Here is a 24890-nt window from a genome sequence, read left to right on the forward strand (position 1 = left end):
ATCAGGTACCAGGCTGACCACTGGGTCTCAGAACAAGTTTGTTTGCCAGAGGTGGAGACACAGAATCCATTTTACTCTCTCCCTGCACAAACACTTGTGTTTTATTTTTATCGTGGTATACTGTTTGACAATAAAAGCAACAATCAATACCAGCCAGAAAGAGCTAAGCAGAGAGGGACAATCCCATACAGTGTTACGGGAGGAGATGTGGTGGTGGAAAGGCCCGATTTAGCTCAGCACCCCCAGCAGGGAGTTCTGCATACTAGGGCAGATCCAAGCAGTCCCTTGCAGGTATGTGCCTCACTTCCTATTCCACAGTGAGTATCTAGCCGGCCATTTTGGTGAGGAACGGGAGCTTGGGATGGGCACTGGCCAAGACAACAACAGCAGAAAGCAGAACCTCTGACTGGCTGTTCCTTCCCATCTCCACCGACCAGGAGGAGCCTGCCTGTATCACCTCAGAACAAGCCAAGCTCTCAAGCTTCTGCCCCCCCCCCACCTCATCTCTTCCCAGCCAGCCTTAAGACTAGTGCCCTCCACCGTGGTACTTAGAGACTTTACCACTCTATTATCGACCAATCGGCTATTTTTATTTTGCTCTTTTCAAACAGTCTGTGCTCAGAAGCTCTCTCCATATGCACTGAGTTCAATGACAGAAGCCAACAAAGGGAAGGAAAAAATAAAATTTGAGAAACTTTGGTAAAAGTAGGAGGAATAATGAGGGTCCAGTAGGAAGAATTAGTCTCTGCTAATTTAGTTCATTTAGTCCCACTCATCCACCATTGCATTCATATCCATCCTTAGGTGAAGAGAACAGATTCAACAGGGGCCCCTGGGTGTCTCAGTCAGTTAACCTTCTGCCTTGGGCTCAGGTCATAATCCCAGTGTCCTGGGATAGAGCCCTGCTATGGTTCCCTGCTATGATTCTCCCTTTCCCTCTGCCTGCTGCTCCCCCAGCTTGTGTGCTCTCTCTCTCAAATAAATAAATAAATAAATAAAATCTTAAAACAAAACAAAACAAAACCCACAGATTCAACGAATGCCCACACAGAGCCTTCAATCCAGCAGAGGAGACAAGAATCTCTCCACCAAAGTTAAAAGCTCTGTAACTTGGAAAATGTCTGAGGAGGTATCTGAGGTCCAGACTGGCGTCCAGGTTCATTCCCTGCTGGGCTTCTATCCCTGATGAGGGCATTTAACCTTTCCTCATCTGCAGAGTTGAAAGACCTTTCCTGCAGAGTTGAAAGACCTTTCCTACCGAGTGGTGGGGACAATATAGAGATGGAGGTCTATGTCTATGAAGAGTCAGGAAGCCTGGACAAATGTGTGACTTCCATGAACCAGGCTGAGAGAACTATAGAAAGTGATGTGCAAACGAGAAGTCTGTCTCCTTTGGGGGTCAGACCTGTTTCTCTGCCCCAGGGTGGAAGCCCTTACTCACCTGAGCTGTCTCCATTTGCAAGTAAGGAGTCAGGTGGAGGCTGTTCTCCAACGGGTCTGACACCTGACTCCCAAGCAGCTCAAAGCACTCCATCCATGACTTTTGGACCTGACAGTTTCTTTCTGGGCTCTATGGCAGCATGTCCACCCCACCCCCAGGGTTGAGCCTACTCCTTTCCGGTTCTGTGCAGGGAGACAGCCTTAAGTCTATTGTCCCTTCTTTTGTACCTGGCATGGCGCGGAGGCTGAGGATCCAATGGTGAACAAGGTCCTGAATAGCAAACTGGGATCCCCAGCACTACTCCCCACAGGCTGCGATCCTCCCAGGCTGCTTTCTTAGTCCTCTTCAACCTCTGGGTGTCCAAGATGGGGAGCTGCTGCCAGAGAAGCTGCCCATCTGCTGGTGGAGCTCAGAGCCTGTGGCCGTCATAACCCCACAAGTCTCTTGGACGATGCCCAGGTCCTGGGGTTCAAGAGCCTGGTGGGGAGCAATGCAGTGGCCTGTTCCCCAGCTATCTGTAAGTCTGCAATAACCCTGAGCATTTGCGGGTTCTATCTGTGCTATTACATTGTCTCGGGAGAGAAGGGGCAGTTGTCCCTCCACAGAGGCACAGCCCAAGCATGGGGTTAGTTGAGATGGTACCTTGGCTCAAATCCCAACTCAGGTCATCCCAACAAGCGGGGGCATGAGGACCTGGTATCATTTTTTACCTGAGAGAGACACTTCATTAAGCCCGAGGAGGGGATGAAAGAAAGCATCAGATGAGCGGATCCAGGCCCATAAAAGGATGTGCCCGGCACAGGAAGTGGAATGCCAGGGCAGCAAAGGGGAGGAAGCATTTGTATTAACTGGGTAGGCTTCCAGGCTCTGTGGCCAGAGGACAAATTGTTCTCCTTTGGGACAGGACTACAGGAGGTAGGATGCCCCGCCTGGGGGTTCAGGCACAGCTCAGGAGGCACGCTGCGGGGCTGGCTTGGCCAGGGACAGCCTGTGTGACCTGGGACTCTGGGACATTCTGGAGGGCCGAATGAGCTGATGCCTGGCCCATGGCGAGAGCTCAATAAACCTGATCGGTAACCGTGATGGTGATGGACATAACAGGGCTGGGAGTTTTAGAGGACACTCAGATTTCTTTAGCTCCACTGTGTCTCCATCCAAGACCAGTCACTGTCTTCTTGTTCTTTCTCTTCTCTTTCCTGCAGAGAGAGAAAATCCGTAGAGGATGGTGGGGAAGAAGGCACTAAACAAGACCACATCCTGGACCCCTTGGTCCAGGGAAGAAAGGAGGCTGGGGCGCAGGTCGAACCACTGGAGGCAAGGCAGGGTTGTCACAGTGTATACGGGGCTCAGGGACTCAGGTAGCAAAAGCTGGCAAGTTAGAGAGAGGGAAGCCTATCACTCGAATCTAAGAGACTTGATGACCCACAAGGCAAGGGCTGCTGGGAAGCCCCCGCTTGCAGCAGGGACCCTGTGAGGAGTGCCAGGCAGCGCAGGGTCTGGGGGAGGCCGAGTGGGCCCAAGACTCTGCCTGCTCGCCTTTCTGCTTCCCTCCTCCTCTTGTGCACTGGAGCTCCCCTCCTCCCCTGCCTTTGGCCAACGTCCCCCTTTCCCAGGACCGGCTACCCCAGCAAGCTTTTCCTTCTACCTCCCAAAACACAAAGATCCTTTTTTATGTTAAGAGATTAACTGTTAATCGCTGAAAAAAAATAAGGAAGAACAAGATAACAGACGCTGAGTGTTTACAAAAGCTTAAGGACAAAGTTCTTGGAGTCATTGTCCCTCTGTTTCTGACCCCTCTTCTTAGTTGCCAAATGGAAACAGGCTGTAGCAGAAATGCCCTGGGCTCTGTCCTTTACCAGCTGGTGAATTGGGGCAAAGTGCTTGACCTCGTAGGGTCTTGATTTCTCCATTTTTAGAATGAGGATCAAGAGACACTTGTGTCGTACTAAGAGGACTAAATGAGCCCAAGTTTGGTAGCGCTGTTCCTAAATGTGTTTCTTTTCCTTCCCTTAGGCTAGGACTTTCACGTTACATTTCATTGATTTATTCGTTCCTGTATCTTTATCTTTTTACCCGGCTTTTAAAATTGCCAAAACGATACATGTTCATTGCAACAAATTCAAAATATAGAATAGAAAACACAAGGTCCCCCTCCTCCCTTATGCCCCTGCCCAGGGACTGTTTTTCTGTAATCTGTCACCCTCTGACTCTTCCTTTTCTCCTTGTCTCTACTCTGCACTGGAGGCCATTTCCCACTGGGTTGAGAGTCCCTCAAGGACAAAAACTGTGTCATAGTCATCTGTATCCGGCATGCTTGGCATTCCATATGCATTTGTGGAATGAACTGGATTTCCCTTAAAAAGGGGGTAGGAATAATACTGGTGGGGGCCAGGAATGGGAAATGAGGAGGAAGCTTTTAGCCAGTGGCTTTATATATAAAATTGCAACCGAGACTATCTCATGAAACTACATCTACCCCTTAATATAATTTCCGCCCTAGCCTATGTCTTTAAAAAAAAGTCTGCTTTTCACCCAACTCAATCAATTTCTTGACTGATCTTCAATTTGAAAAACACTCTCGTGCATTGTTCATGGGCATGCACTGGAATTCTCTTTGGAGGAACCTTAGGAGGGCTGGTGGGAGTTAGAATGTTCTCTGTGTAAATGACACCCACGCCCATAGTGCCTGGCACAATCCACATGAGGCAATAAATCTCCCCAGGCAGATCAGTGAGGCAAGTTCCCCATGACTTAATCTTATTGTCTCCCAGCCCTACCCAGAAAGGGAGACAGCCTTTGAGATTTTCATTCCCGAGTGTCCAGATTTCTACAGCTTTGTCCAAAACGATTGCCAAGGCACCAAATAACCTGTAGGGCCTTTAGCAACTGGCTCATCCTACTGGGCCTTGGGGCCTTTATCTCCAGCATGAGGGGATTAAGTTCTATCCTCATTTAAATTCTCTGATGTGTTCATTTCCTAGGCAACCACGAGAGGAAGGGAATGGTGAAATCTACAAGATAGTTGTAGTGGGCATCCGTTGCTCTGAGCTGTCCAGCTCCCTGTCCCCTTCTTCAGGGAACAGTCTCCTCCCTATTCTCTGGACACCTGTCCCACCTCCATTCCCATGGGTTCTAGTGGAGATGGACAACCGACCAGGCCTGGACAAAAGTACCTCAGGCCATAACAATTGAGCGGGGGTGGACAGGACACCAAGAAGGGCCAATCAGGAGTCTGGTGTGGGCTTTTATATGGAGAGAGGGTCCCTAACTGGAGATCACAGAGGCCTCAAGCTGTCTGCTGCCATGTCTCCTCTCCCTATTGCCTGCAGTCTTTCTTAGCTTCACCATAGCCCTGTGAGAGGGAGTACCGTTATTCTTCTTTACAGATCAGAAAAGAGAGATTTGGAAGCTTAAGAAAGCTGTTCAGGATCACACAAAAATGGATTTCAATACTGTTCAAACCTGTCTTGACTCCAAACCTTCTTAACCCATGCCTTGTGCTGCCCCTCTAAAGGGCTCCAGTTAGAGAAACAGAATTGTAATCGATTGATTGAGGAATCTCCACTCAGTGGAGACTTAATATGACAATCTTGCAACCAATTTCTATCAAATTTCCCTTTTCCCTTCCTTCTTGAGATCCTAGATAGATCCCACAGCTTTAGTGTGACTTTTAGTATTAGAAGTCCACTAAGGTTCGTTAGGAACTCCTATCTCATTTCTGGTTTACATCGCTTACACCCCCTTCCTCTCATCCAGGCTTGGGATCCAGTTTCTGCTCTGGGGACTTGGAGGGGGGAAGGGCCTTGGTCAGCCTTCAATCCTCCAATCACTGCAGCCAGTTTCAGGGTGGGGAGGTCCATGTGTGTGTGTGTGTCTGGTGTCCAGCGAAGGGAGTCATGTGTTGGTTCTGGGATAGTTCCCTCTTCCTTTTCAGGGTCAAACTTCTCTAGTATTGGGTCCTGAGAGGGCAAGAGGGGAAGAAGGGTAATTTGTCTTTACTTAATCTCCCATAGTTTGAACCCCCCGCTTTGTGGTTTTTGTCACTTGATGAGTGTGGTTTGTGTCCAGTTATTGCTTTCTGGTAGTAGGAAGTTCAGCTCAGCCCTTGTTGGGACACCTTGCCTCCACCTTCTTGCTGTTGGGGTACACTCTGCCTGTCAGGCAGCCCCTTCTGGAAGAGTTCTCCCAATGGTTGCAGTATAGACTGCGCAAGGCAGAACAGGAAGTCTACTGTTCCACTGATTGTGGAATAAAATGCCAGTCTCTCTTCTTTCAGGACCCTCCAATTTTTCTTTTCTTTTTTTTAAAGATTTTATTTTATTTATTTGACAGAGATAGAGACAGCCAGCGAGAGAGGGAACACAAGCAGGGGGAGTGGGAGAGGAAGAAGCAGGCTCATAGTGGAGGAGCCTGATGTGGGGCTCAATCCCATAACGCCGGGATCACGCCCTGAGCCAAAGGCAGACGCTTAACCGCTGTGCCACCCATGCACCCCCGGACCCTCCAATTTTTCTTGCAGCACCTCCTTCACTTGACTTCGAGATGTATGTTAGTTACCTATTGCTGCATTACAAATTACCCCTAGAACTTAGTGGCTTAAAATAATAAGCCTTTATTACGTCATAGTTTCTGTGGGTCAGGAATTAGGAAGCAGTTTAGCTGGGTGGTTCTGGCTCAGAGCTTCTCACAAACAGAAGTCAAAATGTTGGCGGGAGCTGAAGTCATCTGAAGGCTTGGTTGGTGCTGGAAGATCCACTTCCAGGCTCCCTCACGTGGATATTTGCAGGAGGACTGAGTTCTTTGTCCCATGGACTTTTCGCAAGGCTACTTACAACATGGTAGCTTGCTTGGCCTGTAATAATATCCAAGATGGAAACCACAATGTCTTTTATGACCTAGCCTTAGAGATGATATACCACCACGTCTTCCATATACTATTGGTAATATGGACCAAAATTGATACACTATGGGAGGGGACCCTCCAAAAGCAGGTGATAGGGGTCAGGGGGAGCCATTTGGAGTCTGGTTCTCACAGTAGATAAGGGTAAATCCTCCCTACTGAATGCTAATCAGTTGATACACTTCCTCCAACCCCGACCCCCAACTGCTTTTCTTAAATATTGGGAATTTGGTCTTACTGGGATGATGCCTGTTCTCTGCTTAGAAGTCCTATAGACACATAAACCTAGCATCACGAAAATTAAAATATTGATCTTTCCTTCAGAACATAAATCTCCCGCAATTTCACTTCTATCAGGATATGGCAACTCCATCTTTCCAGTTGCTGTGGCCAGAAAATCTTGGAATCGTCCTTTATTCCTTTGTTTCTCTTATATCTCTCTCAGATCCATCAGCAAATCCTGCTGACTTGAAAATACAGGTAAATTCCAGCAGCCTCTCCCCACTTCTACTGCCACCACCCAGGCCCCAGGCACCTTCCTTTCTCACTTAGATTACCAATATACTTGGTCTCCTTGCTTCTACCCTTTCCTCCCTACGGTTTTTTCTCAAGCCAGCAGCAGAGTGGTCCTTTAAAAACATAAATTAGATTATAAACCTCCTCTGATCAAAACCTTCCAGAGACTCCCAGTTTCTTTTAAAGGAACACCCAAGGTTGTGACATTCGCCTACAAACTGGAGTTTTGTCTTAATCCGCTTATGGAGAGCCAGAAAATTCTTATTGAGGAAGTGATGGGATAGAAACTAAAAATTGGGAAAGTTAATGGTTGGCAGTGTGCTGGCTGAATGGTGGGTGGCAGTCCAGCCAAGAAGTTGCCATTATAATCCAGATATGAAGTGATAAGTAACATTTTTTTTAAAAAAGCTCGCATTTATTGAGTGCTCTGTGCTAGACACTGTGCTTTCCATTTCTTTCCTCATTTAAATATTTATAGCAATTATTTGAGGTAGATGTTACATCAGTCTCCTTTTACAGATGGAAACCTGGGTCCCAAAGAGGTTAAATAACTTGCCCAAGGTCATACAAGATCAACGAGATCAACAGAGCCAAGAATTGACACCCAAACCTGTCTAGCTCCAGTGCATTCCAAGCTGTCATTTTCATTGAAAAATGTAGACACCGAGGAATATCATAAAAGTGGTCATCACTTTTTAGAATATAGACATCTTCATGACAAAAGAGCCATGCGGGGCACCTGGGTGGCACAGCGGCTAAGCTTCTGCCTTCGGCTCAGGGCGTGATTCCGTGTGATGGGATCGAGCCCCACATCAGGCTCCTCCACTATGAGCCTGCTTCTTCCTCTCCCACTCCCCCTGCTTGTGTTCTCTCTCGCTGGCTGTCTCTCTCTGTCAAATAAATAAATAAAAAAAAAATCTTTTAAAAAAAACAGCCATGGATGAGTCTAGTTGTTTATTTATTTTTATTTCTTATTTTTTTAAGGATTTTATTTAGAGCAGGAGGAGCAGGAGAGGGAGAAGCAGGCTCCCCGCCGACAGGAAGCCCGATGCGGGACTCATCCCAGGACCCTGGGGTCATCACCTGAGTCGAAGGCAGACGCTTAACCGACTGAGCTATGGAGAGCTCAGGGCTCCTCTGTCTGTTCATCTTCCATAGGCAGGAAGTGAACGAGGAATATTACACCCACAAGGATTTTTTAAGTTGTTTGACCTTCGAAATTAGGGCTTATCCTATTTCTAATTATAAACCCCAGTGACAGGATTGGCACATTCGACACTTCTACTCTGCACCCCAGGTCCCTGAGCAATATTCTCAAATCAGTCAGTGGTTTCAATTCCATTTATTTTTTTTTTTTAAAGATTTTATTCATTTATTTGACAGAGGAGACAGCCAGCAAGAGAGGGAACACAAGCAGGAGGAGTGGGAGAGGAAGAAGCAGGCTTCCAGCGGAGGAGCCTGATGTGGGGCTCAATTCTATAATGCCAGGATCACGCCCTGAGCCAAAGGCAGACGCTTAACGACTATGCTACCCAGGCGACCCTCAATTCCATTTATAAACCAGCGTCCAACACATGTACTTTCTCCTAAAGGGACCAAATCCACTTTCCTAGAACTCACTTCAGGAAACAAGAAGACAAGCCATAACAAAGCTTTACAAACAATAGTAATTTGGGTACTTACAGCACTCTTGGATCTACCAGGTGCCTACGCATCCTTTATACATTCTTTTGTTTAATGCTGTCAACAATTCATTGTGGTAGGTTTCAACACCCAATTTACAGATGGAGAATTTGAGGCTCAGAGAGATTGTGTAATTTGCCCCAGGTCATATGGTAGAGGTGGCTCTCAGAAGGCCGGATGTTTTCATTCCCACTCCACATGCCAGAATGCTCCTCCCTCCTTCCCACCTTCATCCTGAGATTCTTGGTGAATCTTCTGTCCCAACTTCCCTGTGACAAGTAGGCATCTGGAGGCCTCGAGGCAGCCTCTAATTCATTTGCCCTTTCATAGAGGCACCACAGATCTGAGAGCTGGTCCTCACAGTATTGATTTTTATCAATTCACTGATGGGTAAACATATTGGGAAGCGTAAGTCCCACAGTAATGAAGTGATAAAGCCAAATATTAATTTCTTAATTAACATACAAATATGCTCATACTAGCAATATGATATTATACTAATACTAATTTCTCAATACATTGAGAAATTAAATATTAATATACTGAGAAATTCTAAGAGAGCTAGAATGTTAAGTGGGAAGTCGTTATGAATATGTTAGGAGAGTAGACTTGATTTGAATAACCAACACAGGATACTTAGAAATACTGTCTCCCTGGACAGAATTGATACACTCGGATGCATTTTTTTTTTCTTTCTTCCTTATTTTTAAAAAAATTTTATTTATTTATTTGAGAAAGAGAGAGCATGAGCTGGGGGTGGGGTGGAGGGGCAGAGAGGGAGAAGCAGACTCCCTACTGAGCAGGAAGCCCCACATGGGAGTCGATCCGAGGACCCTGAAATCATGTCCCGAGCAGAAGGCAGACGCTTAACCAACTGAGCCAGCCAGGCGCCCCCACCCGGATGTATTTTCATCCGTTGACTGTTCTTGTTCTGGATTGCAGACTCCTCTCTTTTTAGTTATGACATTATATTGGATGGGTCACAATGAACTTTACAGATTACAGTTAATTACAGTTTTCATTCCCTGGAGGAAATTTAGAAAACACCACAAATGCATACCCAGCACATTTCGTCATCATCTCCAAGGGAGATTTTAAAAAGTTTTTTTTATTATGGCAACTCTCAAACAGATAAACCTAGAGGGAATCCCCATATCCCCATAATCCAGCTTCAACATTTATCAAGATCTTGCTGCTTTTTTTTTTTTTCATTTATCCTACTCTCTCCCTAACACACACACAATTTTCCTCCATGGTATTTTTTTCTTTTTTTCTTTCTTTTTTTTTTAAAAGTCATCTCTAAGCCCAACATGGGGCTCACACTCACAACACAGAAGTCAAGAGTCACAGGCTCTCCTGGCTGAGCCAGCCAGGCACCCCTGCTCCAGAGTATTTTAAAACAAATCTCAAAATCTTACCTCTAAGTTCAGGTGCTATACCCCATTTGAAATGGAGTCTATGAACTGAGTACAGATGTCCTAATATTAAGATGTGGTAATGCCTGCCTTGTCCACCACACCAGGTCCATGTGAGGTCAAAATCAGATACTGGATGTGAAAGCATTGTGGTTCTGGAAGTTGGTTGCATATCACATTCTCTGGGGAGAGATTTTCAAAACCAAATCCCTGGGACCTAACTCAGACTTATGAATCAGGTGTTAGGGAGTGGGACCCAGGCATCTGTATGCCCAAATCACTCCAGGCTATTCAACTGTGACTTGTTGGGAGGCCAGAATTTGTAAGTTGCCACTGGAAAGTAGTTGGTTAGTTAGTGTTAGAGCTCCTGTCCCCTTCTGTGCTCCAGGGTCTGCTTGGAGAACTGGAGGTGCAGGGGGATCAAGGGGTGAGGAGTGTGTTGGGGTGGAATGGGGCAGGGGCTGAGGTGGGGCCGGGTTAGCCTCCTCTCTAGGGCTGATGATGGACCTAATCCCAAATCCTAACCCAGACCTCTGAGGAGGGAAAATGGTCTACCTGGCTTTGGGAGGGCTGATGTTAGGCCCTGCTTTGGATCCTAAGTTTGGGGTGAGGGTGGATTTAAATGGAATGGCAAGGTTTAGAAGTGAAGGGCAGGAGGAGAGGAAAGGATGGGGCCAAGAGGCTGCCTTGGAGCCTCTGGCATGGGGTGGGGGTAGGGGAATCAGGCTTCAAGGTGCTCCTAAGTGACGGTAAGTTTGGCTTTGAAGACAAGAAACTAGAGGAATCATCCAGAACTGCTGGAATGCACAACTCACATTGTCTACGGATGCTCCCGCCCATGCGGGTGTACAGCCCTAGATCATGGGAGATGATTCTCTGGAGAAAAAGAGAATATTAAGCAGCTGAAAGACGGTGGGTCAAGACCTGACCCAACTATCAGAAGGTGCTTCTATGTGCATGTAGGGTGGCATGGGAGGAGGACATGGCTCCTTTTTCTCTTTCCCTGCACACCCTCAAGACTGTAACAGTGTTGAACTTTTTATGAACCCTGTACTTCTGGAAAGCAGCTATAGTCAAGAAATCCCCTCACTGTTTTGTGTCCCCTCTCACCCCGTTTTGAGTTCTGAGAGATGGCTAACTTAAAAGGACTATCCTACTCTAGAATATTCTGAGATAAAACCCACTTTTGCCCTTCCTCAGTGATTCAGATAAAACCATCTCCATCCTTTTTCATGATGACTCCCTTGTTTACCTGCCTATATGTAACATCAGGCCCCCTTCCTTTTCTTCTTCTTCTTTTTTTTTTTGTTAAGTCTTTATTATTATTATTATTATTGAGAGACAGAGCATGAGGGATGGAGGGGCAGAGGGAGAGGGAGAAGCAGGCTCCCTGCTGAGCAGGGAGACCTATGCACGGCTTGATTCCAGGACCCTGAGATCATGACCTGAGCTGAAGGCAGATGCTTAACCACCTGAGCCACCCAGGCACCCCCCTCCACTTCCTTCTCTTTGATATGTTCCTCACTAATGAGCATTCTCCCTATTGCAATAATCTGAACGAAATCATCTGATTTTTTGTCCTGTGTATTTTGTCTGTCACGCTCTCCTTTATTCCCCTTTTCTTTGTCACAGTGAACTTTACAATGAGGTATGCTGAGATACGCTATCCAAAATCCAGTTGATGGGTCACACAGGAACGTGAATGTATTTAATGCCTCTGAACTATATACTTAAAAATGGTAAATTTGACTTTATGTATATTTACAATAAAAAAATTCCAGCTGACAGAGAAATATAATGGAAATAATTTTATTCAAAAACAATTGGAACTCCTACTATGTGCTGGGTGCAGGTTAGGGAATGGGGAAGTGGGTGAGGCCTGGGATAGGAAATGAGTAAGACCTGCTTCCTGTGGCCAGGAGCTTCCAGCCTTGCCAGGGAGACAAACACATAATCTGTTAATTGAGCTACAGAATTCAGGGTGACACACATTGTAATAGACATGTGTACAGCCTGATTTGAGTCAGGTTGAAGGGCCTTGACTGCTACACTAAGGTGTTTGGATTTTATCCTATGGTAATTGGGATCTACAACTGGTTTTAAAGCTAGGGTATGATGTGAATAGATTCATTGCAATTTCCTATGTTGTATTACCAAACATCTACTTCGTGTGGACTGTGTAAATTGATCAGTGGTTGTGACAGTTGATTTATTGATTTTTAAATTTTTTTTTTTTAGATTTTATTTTAAAGTTATCTCTACATCCAATGTAGGGGCTTGCACTCACAACCTTGAGATCAAGAGTCACATGCTTCCCTGACTGAGCCAATCAGGTGCCCAGATGGTTGTGACAGTTTTCATTTTATTTTTATTGATTGATGGATTGACTGATTGATTTTAAAGAATTTATTTATTTACTTGAGAGAGAGAGAGCAAGTGAGAGAGAGCACAAGCGGGGTGGGGGGGGAGGGAGAAGCAGACTCCTTGCTGAGCAGGGAGCCCAATGGGGCTCAATCCCAGGACTGTAGGACCACGACCGGAGCCCAAGGCAGACACTCAACCGACTGAGCCACCCAGGTGCCTCGACAGTTTTCATTTTAAAATGTTGATCACTCATAAAACAGGCTTACATTCATGTTTCTCTTATTAAATATATTTATGTTCAGGAAAGAGAGAATTAATGTTGGTTAAGTCGGTGGGAAGACAGACACAGACCTGGCAAGTGCTCTGTAAGAATGTGCTTGGGCAACATTGGAGCTCAGAGTGGGGCAACTGCCACTGCCTGAGGAGGTCAGGGAAGGCCGCCAGGAGGAAGTGGGCTGGGGAAAAGGAGAGGGGAAGAGGGAAAGCTGCAGCACATAGATGAAGAAAGGAAGCTGTGGGCAATAAAGCCAGAGAAGGGCCAGGGCCAGGTGACAGAGGGCTTTGGGTGCCAAGTTGAGGGGCTTAAATCTCTTCCCCACAGGTGATGCAACCATCAAGGGCTCAGTTAATAATAATAATAATAATGATGATGATGATATAGTGCTTACTACGTGCCCGCCACTATTTAAGAGCTTTACCAGTATCAACTCATTTACCCCTGACATTCAGGAAATGGCACGGTTAGATGGTTTAGATCACTTGGGTGGCCGTGTGGATCATGGCGATCAGAGTAACCGGTGGGACACATAGGTTTGGGGGTTTGGGAGAAAGACAAAGCAAGGGATGGAAAGGATGGGATTTTTTGAGAGATGATTAGGAATAAAATCATCAGGACTTGATTATTTATTGATTGGGTGATGGAACTGGTGAGGAAAAGGTGGGAAGATGGGATGACTCTCGCTCTTTTGGTTTCACACTGTTTTGTGTGGATTACTGTGCACCCAGGTCAAGGATTGATAACCCTGTCCCATTTCTTAGAAGACTCACTGCAGTCCTTCAACACTTCCTACTTCTTTATGGGTTATTTATAAATGAGTTGTTTAGTTTCCAAATATTTGGGGATTCCTCAGAAATCTTTCGGTTGTCAATTTCTAGCGTAATTCCTTCATGATAGGAGAACATCCTTTGTGTGCTTTCCTTCCCTTTAAATTTGTGGAGGTGGTTTTTTTGCTTGTCTTGCCCAGGCTATCTTGGTAAATGTTTCTTTTACATTTGAAGAGAACGTGTCTTCTGCTATTGTTGTGTGGAGTTTATATAAATTCATCAGGTCAAGTTCCTTGTTCTGTTCAAGTCTTTTAGAAATTTGGTAATTTTCCTGAAAATTGTCCAGCTACAGTAATCGTGCGATTGTCTATTTCTCCGTTCAGTTCTACATCCGATGGATAGCCCCGCACAGAGTATGTAACGGCAGAGAGGATAAAACGTTTGCGTGAAACTCGGAGAATCATTTTATCTCTTTACATTTACTCCAGAACACAGAGACAAAACGGGAATCACTACGTCTCCCAACAGGCCTAGTGGAGCGCAGGACAAATGCAAATAAGGGAGGCCAGGCATTAGCCAACGCCCCTTTCCTGGGTTGGCAAGGCAACTGATACCCAAGCCAGCCAATCGGTGAGATGCTCACCTGCGGGGGCGGGGGCTCGAGGAGAGCCAATGGGACCCGGGGCAGATGGTTCTCTGGGCTAATGGCTTGGGATACGGGGCGGGCTTTTAATGAAGGGACGGCAGTGGGAAAGATGGCGGCGGCTCTGGGACCCTCTGGGTGGTGGCAGCGGTGGCGGCGGCGTTTGTCGGCTCGGAATGGGTCCAGGATGTTGCTCCTTCTTCTTTTGGTGGGGTCTGGGCAGGGGCCACGGCAAGTCGGGGCGGGTCAAACGTTCGAGTACTTGAAACGGGAGCACTCGCTGTCGAAGCCCTACCAGGGTGAGGCGCCCGGGGCGAGGTGGTCGTGCACGGGGAGGGTTTCGGGACCTGAGCTCAGGGGTAGAGACTGGGGTGGCGAAAGTCTTCGTGGCCCTAAGGAAACTGCGGGCGGTGGGTGGCGGCCCACGGGGACTCTTGCCGCGTTAGGGAGCCACGGGTCCAAAGGGCAGCGGTCAGCTGTCCCCGCCCCCCGTTTTGGAAGTTTCCAGCAGGTCCAACACGGGCTCGGATGCCACTGGCGCTAGGCCTGGACAAAGGGGGCTCGGAGTTGGACAGGAGGAATGTGGGAAGGGATAGAACTGCAAATGGTCGGTAGTGACTGAAGGCCACTAGCAAAGAGCCGGTCTCCCGATGGAGCTGTGGATGTGCTAGAAATGAAGCAGGAGGCAGAACTGGGTGAGAACTCGGCCGGCCTGAGAAAGAAGATAAAAATTCTGTTGCCGGTTAAAACACCTGTTCTGAAGTCCAGGAACCCTGTTGATGAAAGAGGCTGGTTAGCTTTGGTCGGTTTAGGGTTCATAGGCTCTTAGGCACAGCATATCGACCAGAAAATTTTTATGATAGCTACAAAGAGAGGATCAAATCAGTGCAGATGGCTTAACTCACAGAAGTCTGTTTCCCCACTAGAGTGTGGGACAGCAGACAAAGCTCAAAGTGCAAGAGTGTATACAGAGCTGCTAAGGGTGATTATTCACTCAGCAGATGCATCGAATGCCTCATCTGTGCTGTCTCTGCTATAACTGTGGATTGTACAGACACAGCGTTCTCACTTGCAAGAGGCTTATAGCCTGAGGTACTGGGAGAAGTACCTTCACACTTGAATTGTTTAAAGAAAGAATGTGATTAAGCCCCAGAGGCCTGAGAGTCAAGCTCTTTTTGGTAGAACTGGGGAAAGTTTTTTTCTTCTACGCTAAAATTTACATATAAAATGGGAGGAATGGATCTGAGCTATGGTTATTGCAGCACAGATAAAGAGATAGCTCTGGTGTGCCTGCACTGGGGTCTTCACCTGAGAAGGGCTTAGTGAAAGGAAGCTGTCAAGATGGTAAGGATTTGAGATTTATGAAAGACAGAAGGTAGGAAATCGAGTGTCGTGAAAGGGAGAAAAAGAGCATGACTCCAGCTTTAGGAGGGCCTGTGGTGGTTTCAGAAAGGGTTGGTGTTGAAGAGTGTGAACTGATCTATTTCCTCCCCGTAGGTGTGGGCACAGGCAGTTCCTCACTGTGGAATCTGATGGGCAATGCCATGGTGATGACCCAGTATATCCGCCTTACCCCAGATATGCAAAGTAAACAGGGTGCCCTGTGGAACCGGGTGGTAAGAATCTTTCTCCCTCCTATGTTGGTGACCCAGAAAGCCCTAAAAAGTTTACCAGTGGCATATTGACTCAATTTTACTGTTTATCCCTAGTGCTCTGACTTCTGTGGATATCAAGGATTTTCATTTCAGAGAATATGACCTTCATAGTGAAATCAGATATGTTAGGGAAGTGCTCTCGATTGCTCCAATTATAGCAAATAATCCATTTTTGATTCTGTTTTCTGAAATGTCTTTTTTTTTTTAAACGATTTTTATTTATTTTATATATAGAGAGAGAACGAGAGAGCACAAGCAGGGGGATCGACAGTGGGAGAGGGAGAAGCAAGCTCTCCACTGAGCAGGGAGCCCGATGTGGGACTCGATCCCAGGACCCTGGGATCACAAACCAAGCTGAAGGCAGATGCTTAACTGACTGAGCCACCCAGGCACCCCTGTGTTTTCTGAAATGTCTTTTATTCCTGATTGACCTGATAGTATTACTTCTTGGAGGTTAACAACTTAACTCACATTTAATTACTTTGTAAAGTAGAAGACTGCTCTTTTAAATTTATCCTAAACTTCATCCCAGTATCCGCCCTTTGTTATTTCACTTTGAAGAGTCTAATTTTAAATTTTATTTTCATGTGAAAGCCACTTTGAGCCCCTTGGTCATTTTATTTGTCCTTCTCTGGACCTTTTCTAGCTACATTGTCTTCCTTGAGGTATGACGGCAAGAAGTGAATGCAGTACTCCTGGTGTGGCTGCACTGTGATTTTGTACAAGTGTAAGATGATGCTTTCTTTTTGGTTACCAGGGCTCTTTCTAAATCTTTTACAACCACTTTACTTTTGGGAATGACCTTGGCGTCCTTTAATACTTTCTCTTGGGTTCTCATAAGCTAAGAACTTCACTTTTTTGTGGTTTTTGATTTACGACTTTTCATGGTCATAGATAAATGCACCTCAGCAAAGAGAACGACTTCTTTTTCCTGTTCATTTTATGTGGCAGAGAATTCTAACAGAACAGAGGCATAAGAGAAGTTTCTACGTGAGCTATTTGCACAAGCTGGCCTCTTAACCCAGATTGTAGTGTTGAACTCATTCTTGGACAGAGTACAGGGCGGTGTGTTCTGGTAGAAGAGGCAAAGGGCTGGCAGTTGACAAATTTGGGTTCCAAATCTAGCTGTATCGCAGACCCACTGTGAGCCGTCCCTGTGCTTCATTCTCCCATTGCTGAGTTTCTCCATCTGCCAGATGAGCTTCATAATACCTTCTACACGCCCACTAGGGTTATTGTGAAAGTAAGACAAAAGACATGAAGACACTTTGGAAAGTTAAAATGGTTACAGAAATGTGTGTTGTTACATTATGCGTCTGTTGTAAGTTTCAGTGATGGAGGTCTCAGGTTACTAAACGACTATGTCCAGGGCTAGATGCTCTGCTGCTCTCTTGCTAGCTGCCTCTACATAACTCTTTTAGCAACAGTTCTAGTTTAGGATCTTTTTTCAGATTCCCTGATGCAGTATTTTTGTTGTCGTTGTTGTTGTTATCTATCAGAATGAGCTTTGGAGTTGTTTCTGAGTTATTTGAATAGGATGTATTTGTTAGAACAGTGGTTCTCAAATTTAGCTGTCCACTGGAGTTGATGATGCTTGTGGTCACAGGGATTTTTAAAAGCTCCCTATGTGAATCTAATGTACAGCCAAGTCTTAGAAGCTCTAGGAGACACAGCCCTGAGCAAAGGTGTATGGCACTGTGCTAGAGAAGGCCGAGGAGAAGCGGCAGACACCTCTTGGCTCAGTGTGGACCTCCCTGGCTCTGGCCTTGTCCCAGGGGGAATAACAGCCACCCACTGTCCCTGTGGCTGCTTCCTGCCACTGAGTTTCACTCTTGTCCTGCAATCTAAGTGAAGCAGTAGAAAGAGGGGAACCCAGAATGACAGCACAGGGACTGGGCTCCGCAGGGTAGGGTAAGCTACTGGAGATTGCAGTATTCTTGGGTGAATTCAGTAGCTTCACCCCCCTTTCATTTGACTCTGTGCTCCTGATACTAACACTTTTGGAAGATTTCCCAGAAATTAAAAATGAAAACTAAAACTGATCTAGCAATATGTTGCTCAAGAGCCGGAACAATCTGTTAAAGGTTCTGGCTGAACCTGTTGGCCTATCTGCCCCTCATTCCCTTCTTTCTTCATAGTGACCTTCAGTCAGGAGCCTCTTTAAGCCAGATACCTACCCTGCTCTCTCCTTGAAAGTGTTCAGCTATTTATTTATTTATTTATTTATTTATTTATTTATTTTAAAGATTTTATTTATTTATTCGACAGAGATAGAGACAGCCAGCGAGAGACGGAACACAAGCAGGGGGAGTGGGAGAGGAAGAAGCAGGCTCATAGCAGAGGAGCCTGATGTGGGGCTCGATCCCATAACACCGGGATCACGCCCGGAGGCGAAGGCAGACGCTTAACTGCTGTGCCACCCAGGCGCCCCGAAAGCGTTCAGCTATTTAGAGCACGTAACCATCCGCTTAACCTCCTTTGCCATTTTTCTGAGCTTTTGATACACAAAGAAAAAACCCCAAAGAATAAACACAGGAGTCTGATTAGTACCTACCTCCTTAATGTTTTTCCACCAGAGGCTGGCCCTGCGATGGGGATAGTGGTGTTCTCCTCTGGTACATTTATGCTTCTTGGCCATGGGCATGTTTTGGGGGACTGTAACTTACCCTTCTTGGGGAATTCTGGCTTGCCCCTCAGCTTGGCATTGGGCCAAGTCTAGCTAATTAGAGTTGTTTACATATCTGCTAATTATTCCTGGAAACCTTTGCATAGTGACTTAGCTTTTTTTTTTTTTTAATTCTTATGTAACGAATGAGGCTTTGACCTTTCCTGAAATCCAGGCTTTCTACAATCTGTCAGTGGAGTGATCTGAAGTTGCAGATGAGTGTTAATTGAGCCACCTGTACTCTCTAGGCTGAGGGGCTTTGCTGTAAGATCACAGTAGTCTAACTTAGCAGTCTCTTGTCTTTTCCAACTTTGGAGTACTGTCTTGTTTCTATGGGAGATATTGAAAATAATTGGGAGGCTTATTCACTTTTCATATTAAATATCATATGCAGTTGGACTGCCTAACCTATTTAATTTTATGATGCAAATACTTAGCAAGTCATAGATTTTAGTTTCAACCCTTTGCCTCGTGTTACCTGAACTTTTATTTTCCAAGTCTCTAGACTGCTATGAGGGCTTGAGGGATTTTAGATTTCATGCTTTTCATTGATTCCAGTGTCTTTTTCATTCTAGCCGTGCTTCCTGAGAGACTGGGAGTTGCAGGTGCACTTCAAAATCCACGGACAAGGGAAGAAGAATCTGCATGGGGATGGCTTGGCAATCTGGTACACAAAGGATCGGATGCAGCCAGGTATTGGGACCCTCGGTGCTCTTGTGTGGGGTGCAACAGGCCTGCTTTCTCACGTGCCCTCTTTTGGAGAAGCATACATCCCCACAGTGCCAGCAGTTTTCCCATTCCCTTGATGTCTGCGGATGAAGACCAGCCTGTCTAGTCTCTAGCATGGGGTCTGAGTCCTCTGAGTCCTAATAAAGCAGCTGACCTTCACTCATCCTGGGGCGAGATCTTGCTTATTAGTTCCTTCCGGTTTCCCTTTGGCCTCTTGGCTGGGTGAAAGCACCGGCTCTCCCGAACACGGATGATTGGGTGACCTGACTTCTTCTGAGCATGCACAGTGATCGGTCTCAGAACTCCTTGAGTCGGGAGTTGCGTGGGAGCCGTTATTCCAAGGACATGGCAAATTCAACCTGATTTGACCTGATCTCTTTTGCTACAAGAAGTGGGACCTGGGAATTCAGCTCTCTCTCAGGGGCATAGTTGTCACCAAGCGTTCATGAAGCAGAATTCTTTAGGGGCACCTTAGCAACCGGTTTGGACCAGGCAGCAGCTGTAGTGCTAAACAGCATTGCAGTGGCCTTCTCTCTTCCCCCTGCCTTTAAGAACAAACAGCTGCAGACTTTACTGGGTGCTTGTTACGGGCCATGCACTTTGCTGGGTGCTTTTACATATGTTTTCTCATCTTAAAGAGAGGCCTGGGAGTCATTTGAATTTTACTTTTTCCTTCATCATAGTAATATGTTAGTCCTTTATCAACTCTTGGCTTTATTTCATTGTTCATCATCTGTTCTCTCTCTCTAGGGCCTGTGTTTGGAAACATGGACAAATTTGTGGGGCTGGGAGTATTTGTAGACACGTACCCCAATGAGGAGAAGCAGCAAGAGGTAATGGCAAGTGTCAGAGCTTAGGTCAGCTGCACTGACATCATAGTCCTTTGCCTCAGGAATGTTCATGAGGGAACAGGGGATAGAAAGTGAGGGGTTTGGTTCTATTTTCTTCATCTATTGAACTTGAAAAGTTAATATCCCTGTCAGAGTGTTCTAGAGAGAAGCGTTTATGGTGCACAGTCCTTTGGGAATGGTTGTTGTGATTGGGGACTTTTTCTTTAGTGTTAATAGTGTTGTCTTGTGCACACTAGGTAGCTGCTGGGATTGAGCATGCATGGCTGGTTGATGACTTGGCTCCTAGGCCCACACCAGAGCAAGCTGAGTTTATATAACTCAGCTCCCCTGACTCAGTAGATCACCGCTGTGCTCTCTTCTGCAGTTTGCTCACTCTTTCTAGCATCCTTTTCTTCTTCCTGTTTTGAGACCCGAACAGCAATTCTCTTCTCCTGTAGGAAAGGTTGTAAAAGGAAGTTGATGGAGTCCCAGCATTTTGTTGCAATTCGGTTTCTGGCTGTTGGCAGAAGAAACTTCTTGCTTTTTGTTGGCTGACCCTGGGGTTCTTCAGTACTTTCTTATACTGCCAACAGGTTTGCATTCTTTGCCTGATGGCTCTGCCATCAGATGGTGGGCAAGTGATTATGACAGGTTCTTGATGGGTATCCTGTAGCTAAATAATAGCAAGAAAGGCAGGATTAAGGATGGAGATAGAACTCTTTATTTTTTCCCTAAAAGCTTTTTATGAAAAATTGCAAACTAAAAAAAATTGGAAGAACACATCATCATATATGCAACACCCAGATTCAACAGTTTTTAGCATGGCACACGGAGTTCACCATAGGGAGGTGGAACAGGAGACCTGAGTTAGGACAATAACCTTCGGTTGTGAGACAGTTACAGAGTAGCTTCTCCGTATTCCCGCTGGTCCTCCTCACTTCACCATACATCAGGGACTTTCTAGGTGGCGGGAGTTAGTGAGCAAGACCAGCGTGGTTCTCGCACTCAGTAGCACTGAGGTGTGAGAGCTCTCCCGGGGGAACTGTGAGGTGCCGTAGAAGACACAGCGGCGTGTCGGACCTGGAGCGGGACAGTGTGGTAGTGGTGGTGGTTGGGGAAGCTTTCCTCCAGGAAGTGACATTTACATTGAAGTCTGCAGAATTAGGAACCAGTGTGCCATGCAGAGGGAAAAGCATGTGTTAAGGTGATAAAGTGAGAGAAGGGACAGTGAGTGTGAGGGGAAAGGGGAATCAGAGAGAGATGATGCTAGAAAGAAAAACAGAGCCAGTCTTGCCATGTTGCACACTTTCAGGGGCCACCATTCCCATTGCAGTCCTTAGTATTAACATTGTTCCCTGTCGGTCAAGTTGACTGGCCCCTGAAATTGGGTGGTGTCTCTTCGGGTGGTTGGTGGTTTGGCTGTTTGGACCAGCACCAGAGCCATCCGAATGCACGTGACTCATCCTCACCATGCACACTGTGGGGCCAGATACGGAAGTAAGTTATTCCTGTTGAGGAGTCCGGGCCTTATTCTAAGTGGGAAAGTGCTATAAAGGATTTTAATGAGGAGAATGTCATGACTAGGTTTGCAGTCGTGCTGAGGAAATAGTGGTAGTTAGAGCTGCATCTGAGTAAGAGGTATGGGCTTTCGGGCTTGACTGGACTTTTAAACCTGGCTCTCTGCTTCTTCCAGAAAGAAATTGTTCAGATTCTTTTAGCTTCCATTTCATCATCAGATAATAGTAGTTCTCACTTGGGAGGGCAGAGCTAATGGGCTTATTTTGTAAGAAGAGTAGGTGTTAATCAATAAAATTAGTTTCAGTTGGTAAAAATTGGGACTTCTTTTCTGGCTAGCTGTTACAGTTCTCACTCCCAGCTGTACATTGGGATTGCCGAGTGCCTTTAAAAATACTGATGTCCAGGGGCGCCAGGGTAGCTCAGTTAGTTAAGCGTCAGACTCTTGATTTTGACTCGGGTCTCAGCCCTGTGTCAGGCTCCATGCTCAGCATGGAGTCTGCTGGAGATTCTCTCCCTTCCCCCTTCGTGTCCCCCGCCATGTGTATGTGCAGGATCTCTCTTCTCTGAAATAAATAAAATATTTTAAAAAATAAAATAATAAAATTACTGATGTCCAGTCCCCAACCTCAGAGAGTATAATTCTGTTTGTCTTAGATGTAGTGTAGGCAACCTTACTTTTTTAAAGCTTTCCAGGTGAGTCACATGTATAGCCAGGATTGGGAATCCCTGGACCAACATGAGGTCCTTGTTTCTGTATTAGTTGTTTACCTGTTAAACACATTTGTTTATTAAAACGACATTTAAGAAAACTAATCAAAGTGGTTTCTGTTTATTCGGTGGCTATTATGTGCCAGGTACTTTACAAATACTGTCTTAATCCTCATCAGAACTCCTTAGAGTTAGTATTTTTTTTTTCTCCATTTACCAGTGAGTATAGAAGCTTAGAGAAGTGTCTTGTTCAAGGTCACAGGCAATATAAGGTGGAGTCAGATTTGGAACATAGGTCTACCAGATTCTGGAGGCTGTGCTTTTAATTATGCTGCTCTGCCTCCTCCCGTCCATTGTTTCCTCTGCCAGGTTGATTTCCTTCAGAGTGGAGACATTTATTATTCTCAGGTCGTCTCCTATGTAATTTCAGTTCTTAGAGCTTATATTCAGTGCAGGGAGTATAGAAAATGTACTCTTTTCTACATTTCAACAACCTGGAACTATTTTAGAGGGTAAAATCAAGTGCGTTTTGCTGGCAGCATGGTTTACTTTGATATCATACGTAAAGGTGCCATGCATTGTTTCCAGCACTTGTATATATTGTAACAACTCTTCCGGGGTAGATGTTATTGTCATCTCTACATTATGGGTAAGACACTGAAGTGCAGGAAGGTTAAAAAATTTTTCCGTGACACACAGGTAGAGGGTTTGCTTCCAGCCTGCGATCTCATTATTTTGCTTTATTATTTCTGAGTACATAAGAAGAGGGTGACAAATATGGTACCTTTTAAAAACTTGCAAATGTCTCATAAAGATGTGTTGGACTAGGAGAACAGGAGCTGGCAGGAGGGGGTGTAGAACAATTCCTCAGATCTCTCCAGGTAGTGGTAAAAATGTTTCTCTGGTTTCTTGTTTCCTTGTCCCCAGAGCACATGACCTTGTTGCTCAGCTTACTTGCAGCCCCATTTGTTCATGAGGAAATATGGGGAAAATATTAGCAACCAGGAATGCATCTGAGGAGGGGGTGAGGGAGTTCAGTTTAGCTTGGCTCTCTGAAATCAGGACCAATTGTTAAAAGTAACATAACCTCAGTTTCCCTGTTAGCAATATAGGAATTGTAGTTTAGGTGAGTGAGTCAAGAGTTTCACTGTTTGGGAGTGCCTGTGCCAAGGTACTACCTGTGCCATCGTGAGGTTGCCAGATCATAACTGGTTGTTAAAGTGATAGTGGAAGAAATAGGAAATTTGGATAGATTCATAACAGGAAAAGAGATTGAATTAGTAACAAAAAATGACTCACAAAGAAAAGCCCAGGTCCAGATGGCTTCACTGGTTGTTTCTATTAAACATAGAAAGTAGAGTTAATACCAGTTCTACTCAAAAATTCTTACAAAAACATACGAGAGGACACTAACCAACCACAACCATGTGTATTTATCCTAGGAATTCAATTTGCTTTAAAATCTGAAAATTAAGGGGTGCCTGGCTGGCACCCCTTGATTTCAGGGTCCTGAGTGTGAGCCCCATGTTGGGTGTGGAGATTACTTAAATAAATAAATAAAAACTTTTAAAATTTGAAAATTAATATGATAGACCATATTAATAGAATAAAGGACAGGGGCACCTGACTGCCTCAGTAGAGGGTGCAACTCTTGATCTCAGGGTCATGAGTTCAAGTACCATGTTGGGTGTGGAACCTACTTAAAAAAAAAATAGAATAAAGGACAAAAACCATATTGGGCATATCAATAGATGTAAAAAAAAGTATTTGAGAAAAGGTAGTATCTCTTTATGATAATAAAAACACTCAACAAATTAGGAATAGAAGGTAACTTTTTCAACCTGATAAAGGGCATCTATGAAAAACCCTCAGCTAACATCCTACTTAACTGTGAAATACTGAATGCTTTCACTCTAAGACCAGGAATAAGACAAGGACATCTGTTCTTGTTACTTTTTTTTTTTTTTTAAAGACTTATTTATTTTAGAGAGAGAGCAAGAGCATGAGTGGGAGGAACGGAGGGAGAGGGAGAGAGTCCCAAGTGGATTCTGAGTTGAGTGAGGAGCCCTCAGGGGCATGATCCCAGGACCCCGAGATAACGACTGAAGTGGAAACCAAGAGTCAGATGCTCAACTGACCTGAGCCACTCAGGCGCCGCTGTTCTTGTTACTTCTATAAAGATTTTATTTATTTATTCGACAGAGATAGAGACAGCCAGAGAGAGAGGGAACACAAGCAGGGGGAGTGGGAGAGGAAGAAGCAGGCTCCCAGTGGAGGAGCCTGATGTGGGGCTCGATCCCAGAATGCTGGGATCATGCCCTGAGCCGAAGGTAGACGCTTAACGACTGAGCCACCCAGGCGCCCCGATCTTTTTTTTTTTTTTTTTTTTAAGATTTTATTTATTTATTTGACAGAGACAGCGAGAGAGGGAACACAAGCAAGGGGAGTGAGAGAGGGAGAAGCAGGCTTCCTGTCGAGCAGGGATCCCAATGTGGGGCTCGATCCCAGGACCCTGAGATTGTGACCTGAGCGGAAGGCAGAGGCTTAACGGCTGAGCCACTCAGGCGCCCCAGTATAGTTGATCCTTGAACAGTGTGGGGGTTGGGGGCACTGACCCCCCCCCCAGTCGATAAGCTGCATAGAACTTTTGATTCCCCCAAGACTTAACTACTAATAGCCTACTGTTGACTGGAAGCCTTATGGATAACAAACAGCTGATGAACACACTTTGTATGTTATAGGTATTGTATACTGTATTCTTTTTTTTTTTTTTTTTTTT

General features: G+C 45.5%; 1 protein-coding gene across 7 annotated transcripts in view; it reads left to right on the forward strand.

The window, feature by feature from the left end:
* Nucleotides 1-14089: 14089 nt before the first annotated feature.
* The window catches only part of LMAN2L (lectin, mannose binding 2 like), a 25643-nt gene continuing 14842 nt past the window's right edge, over nt 14090-24890 (forward strand). For 6 of the 7 annotated variants that reach the window (XM_034659051.1, XM_019808085.2, XM_034659052.1 and 3 more), the window contains exons 1-4: nt 14090-14305; nt 15504-15622; nt 18902-19019; nt 19806-19888. In XM_034659051.1, coding sequence (XP_034514942.1) covers nt 14119-14305; nt 15504-15622; nt 18902-19019; nt 19806-19888 — 507 coding nt within the window. In that variant the 5' untranslated portion in view covers nt 14090-14118. Of the gene's footprint in view, nt 14306-15503; nt 15623-16307; nt 16389-18901; nt 19020-19805; nt 19889-24890 lie in introns of all 7 variants that reach the window. The other variant, XM_034659053.1, reaches the window with a different exon arrangement.

The sequence above is a fragment of the Ailuropoda melanoleuca genome, chromosome 4 (assembly GCF_002007445.2).
Source record: "Ailuropoda melanoleuca isolate Jingjing chromosome 4, ASM200744v2, whole genome shotgun sequence".
Classification (NCBI taxonomy): domain Eukaryota; kingdom Metazoa; phylum Chordata; class Mammalia; order Carnivora; family Ursidae; genus Ailuropoda; species Ailuropoda melanoleuca.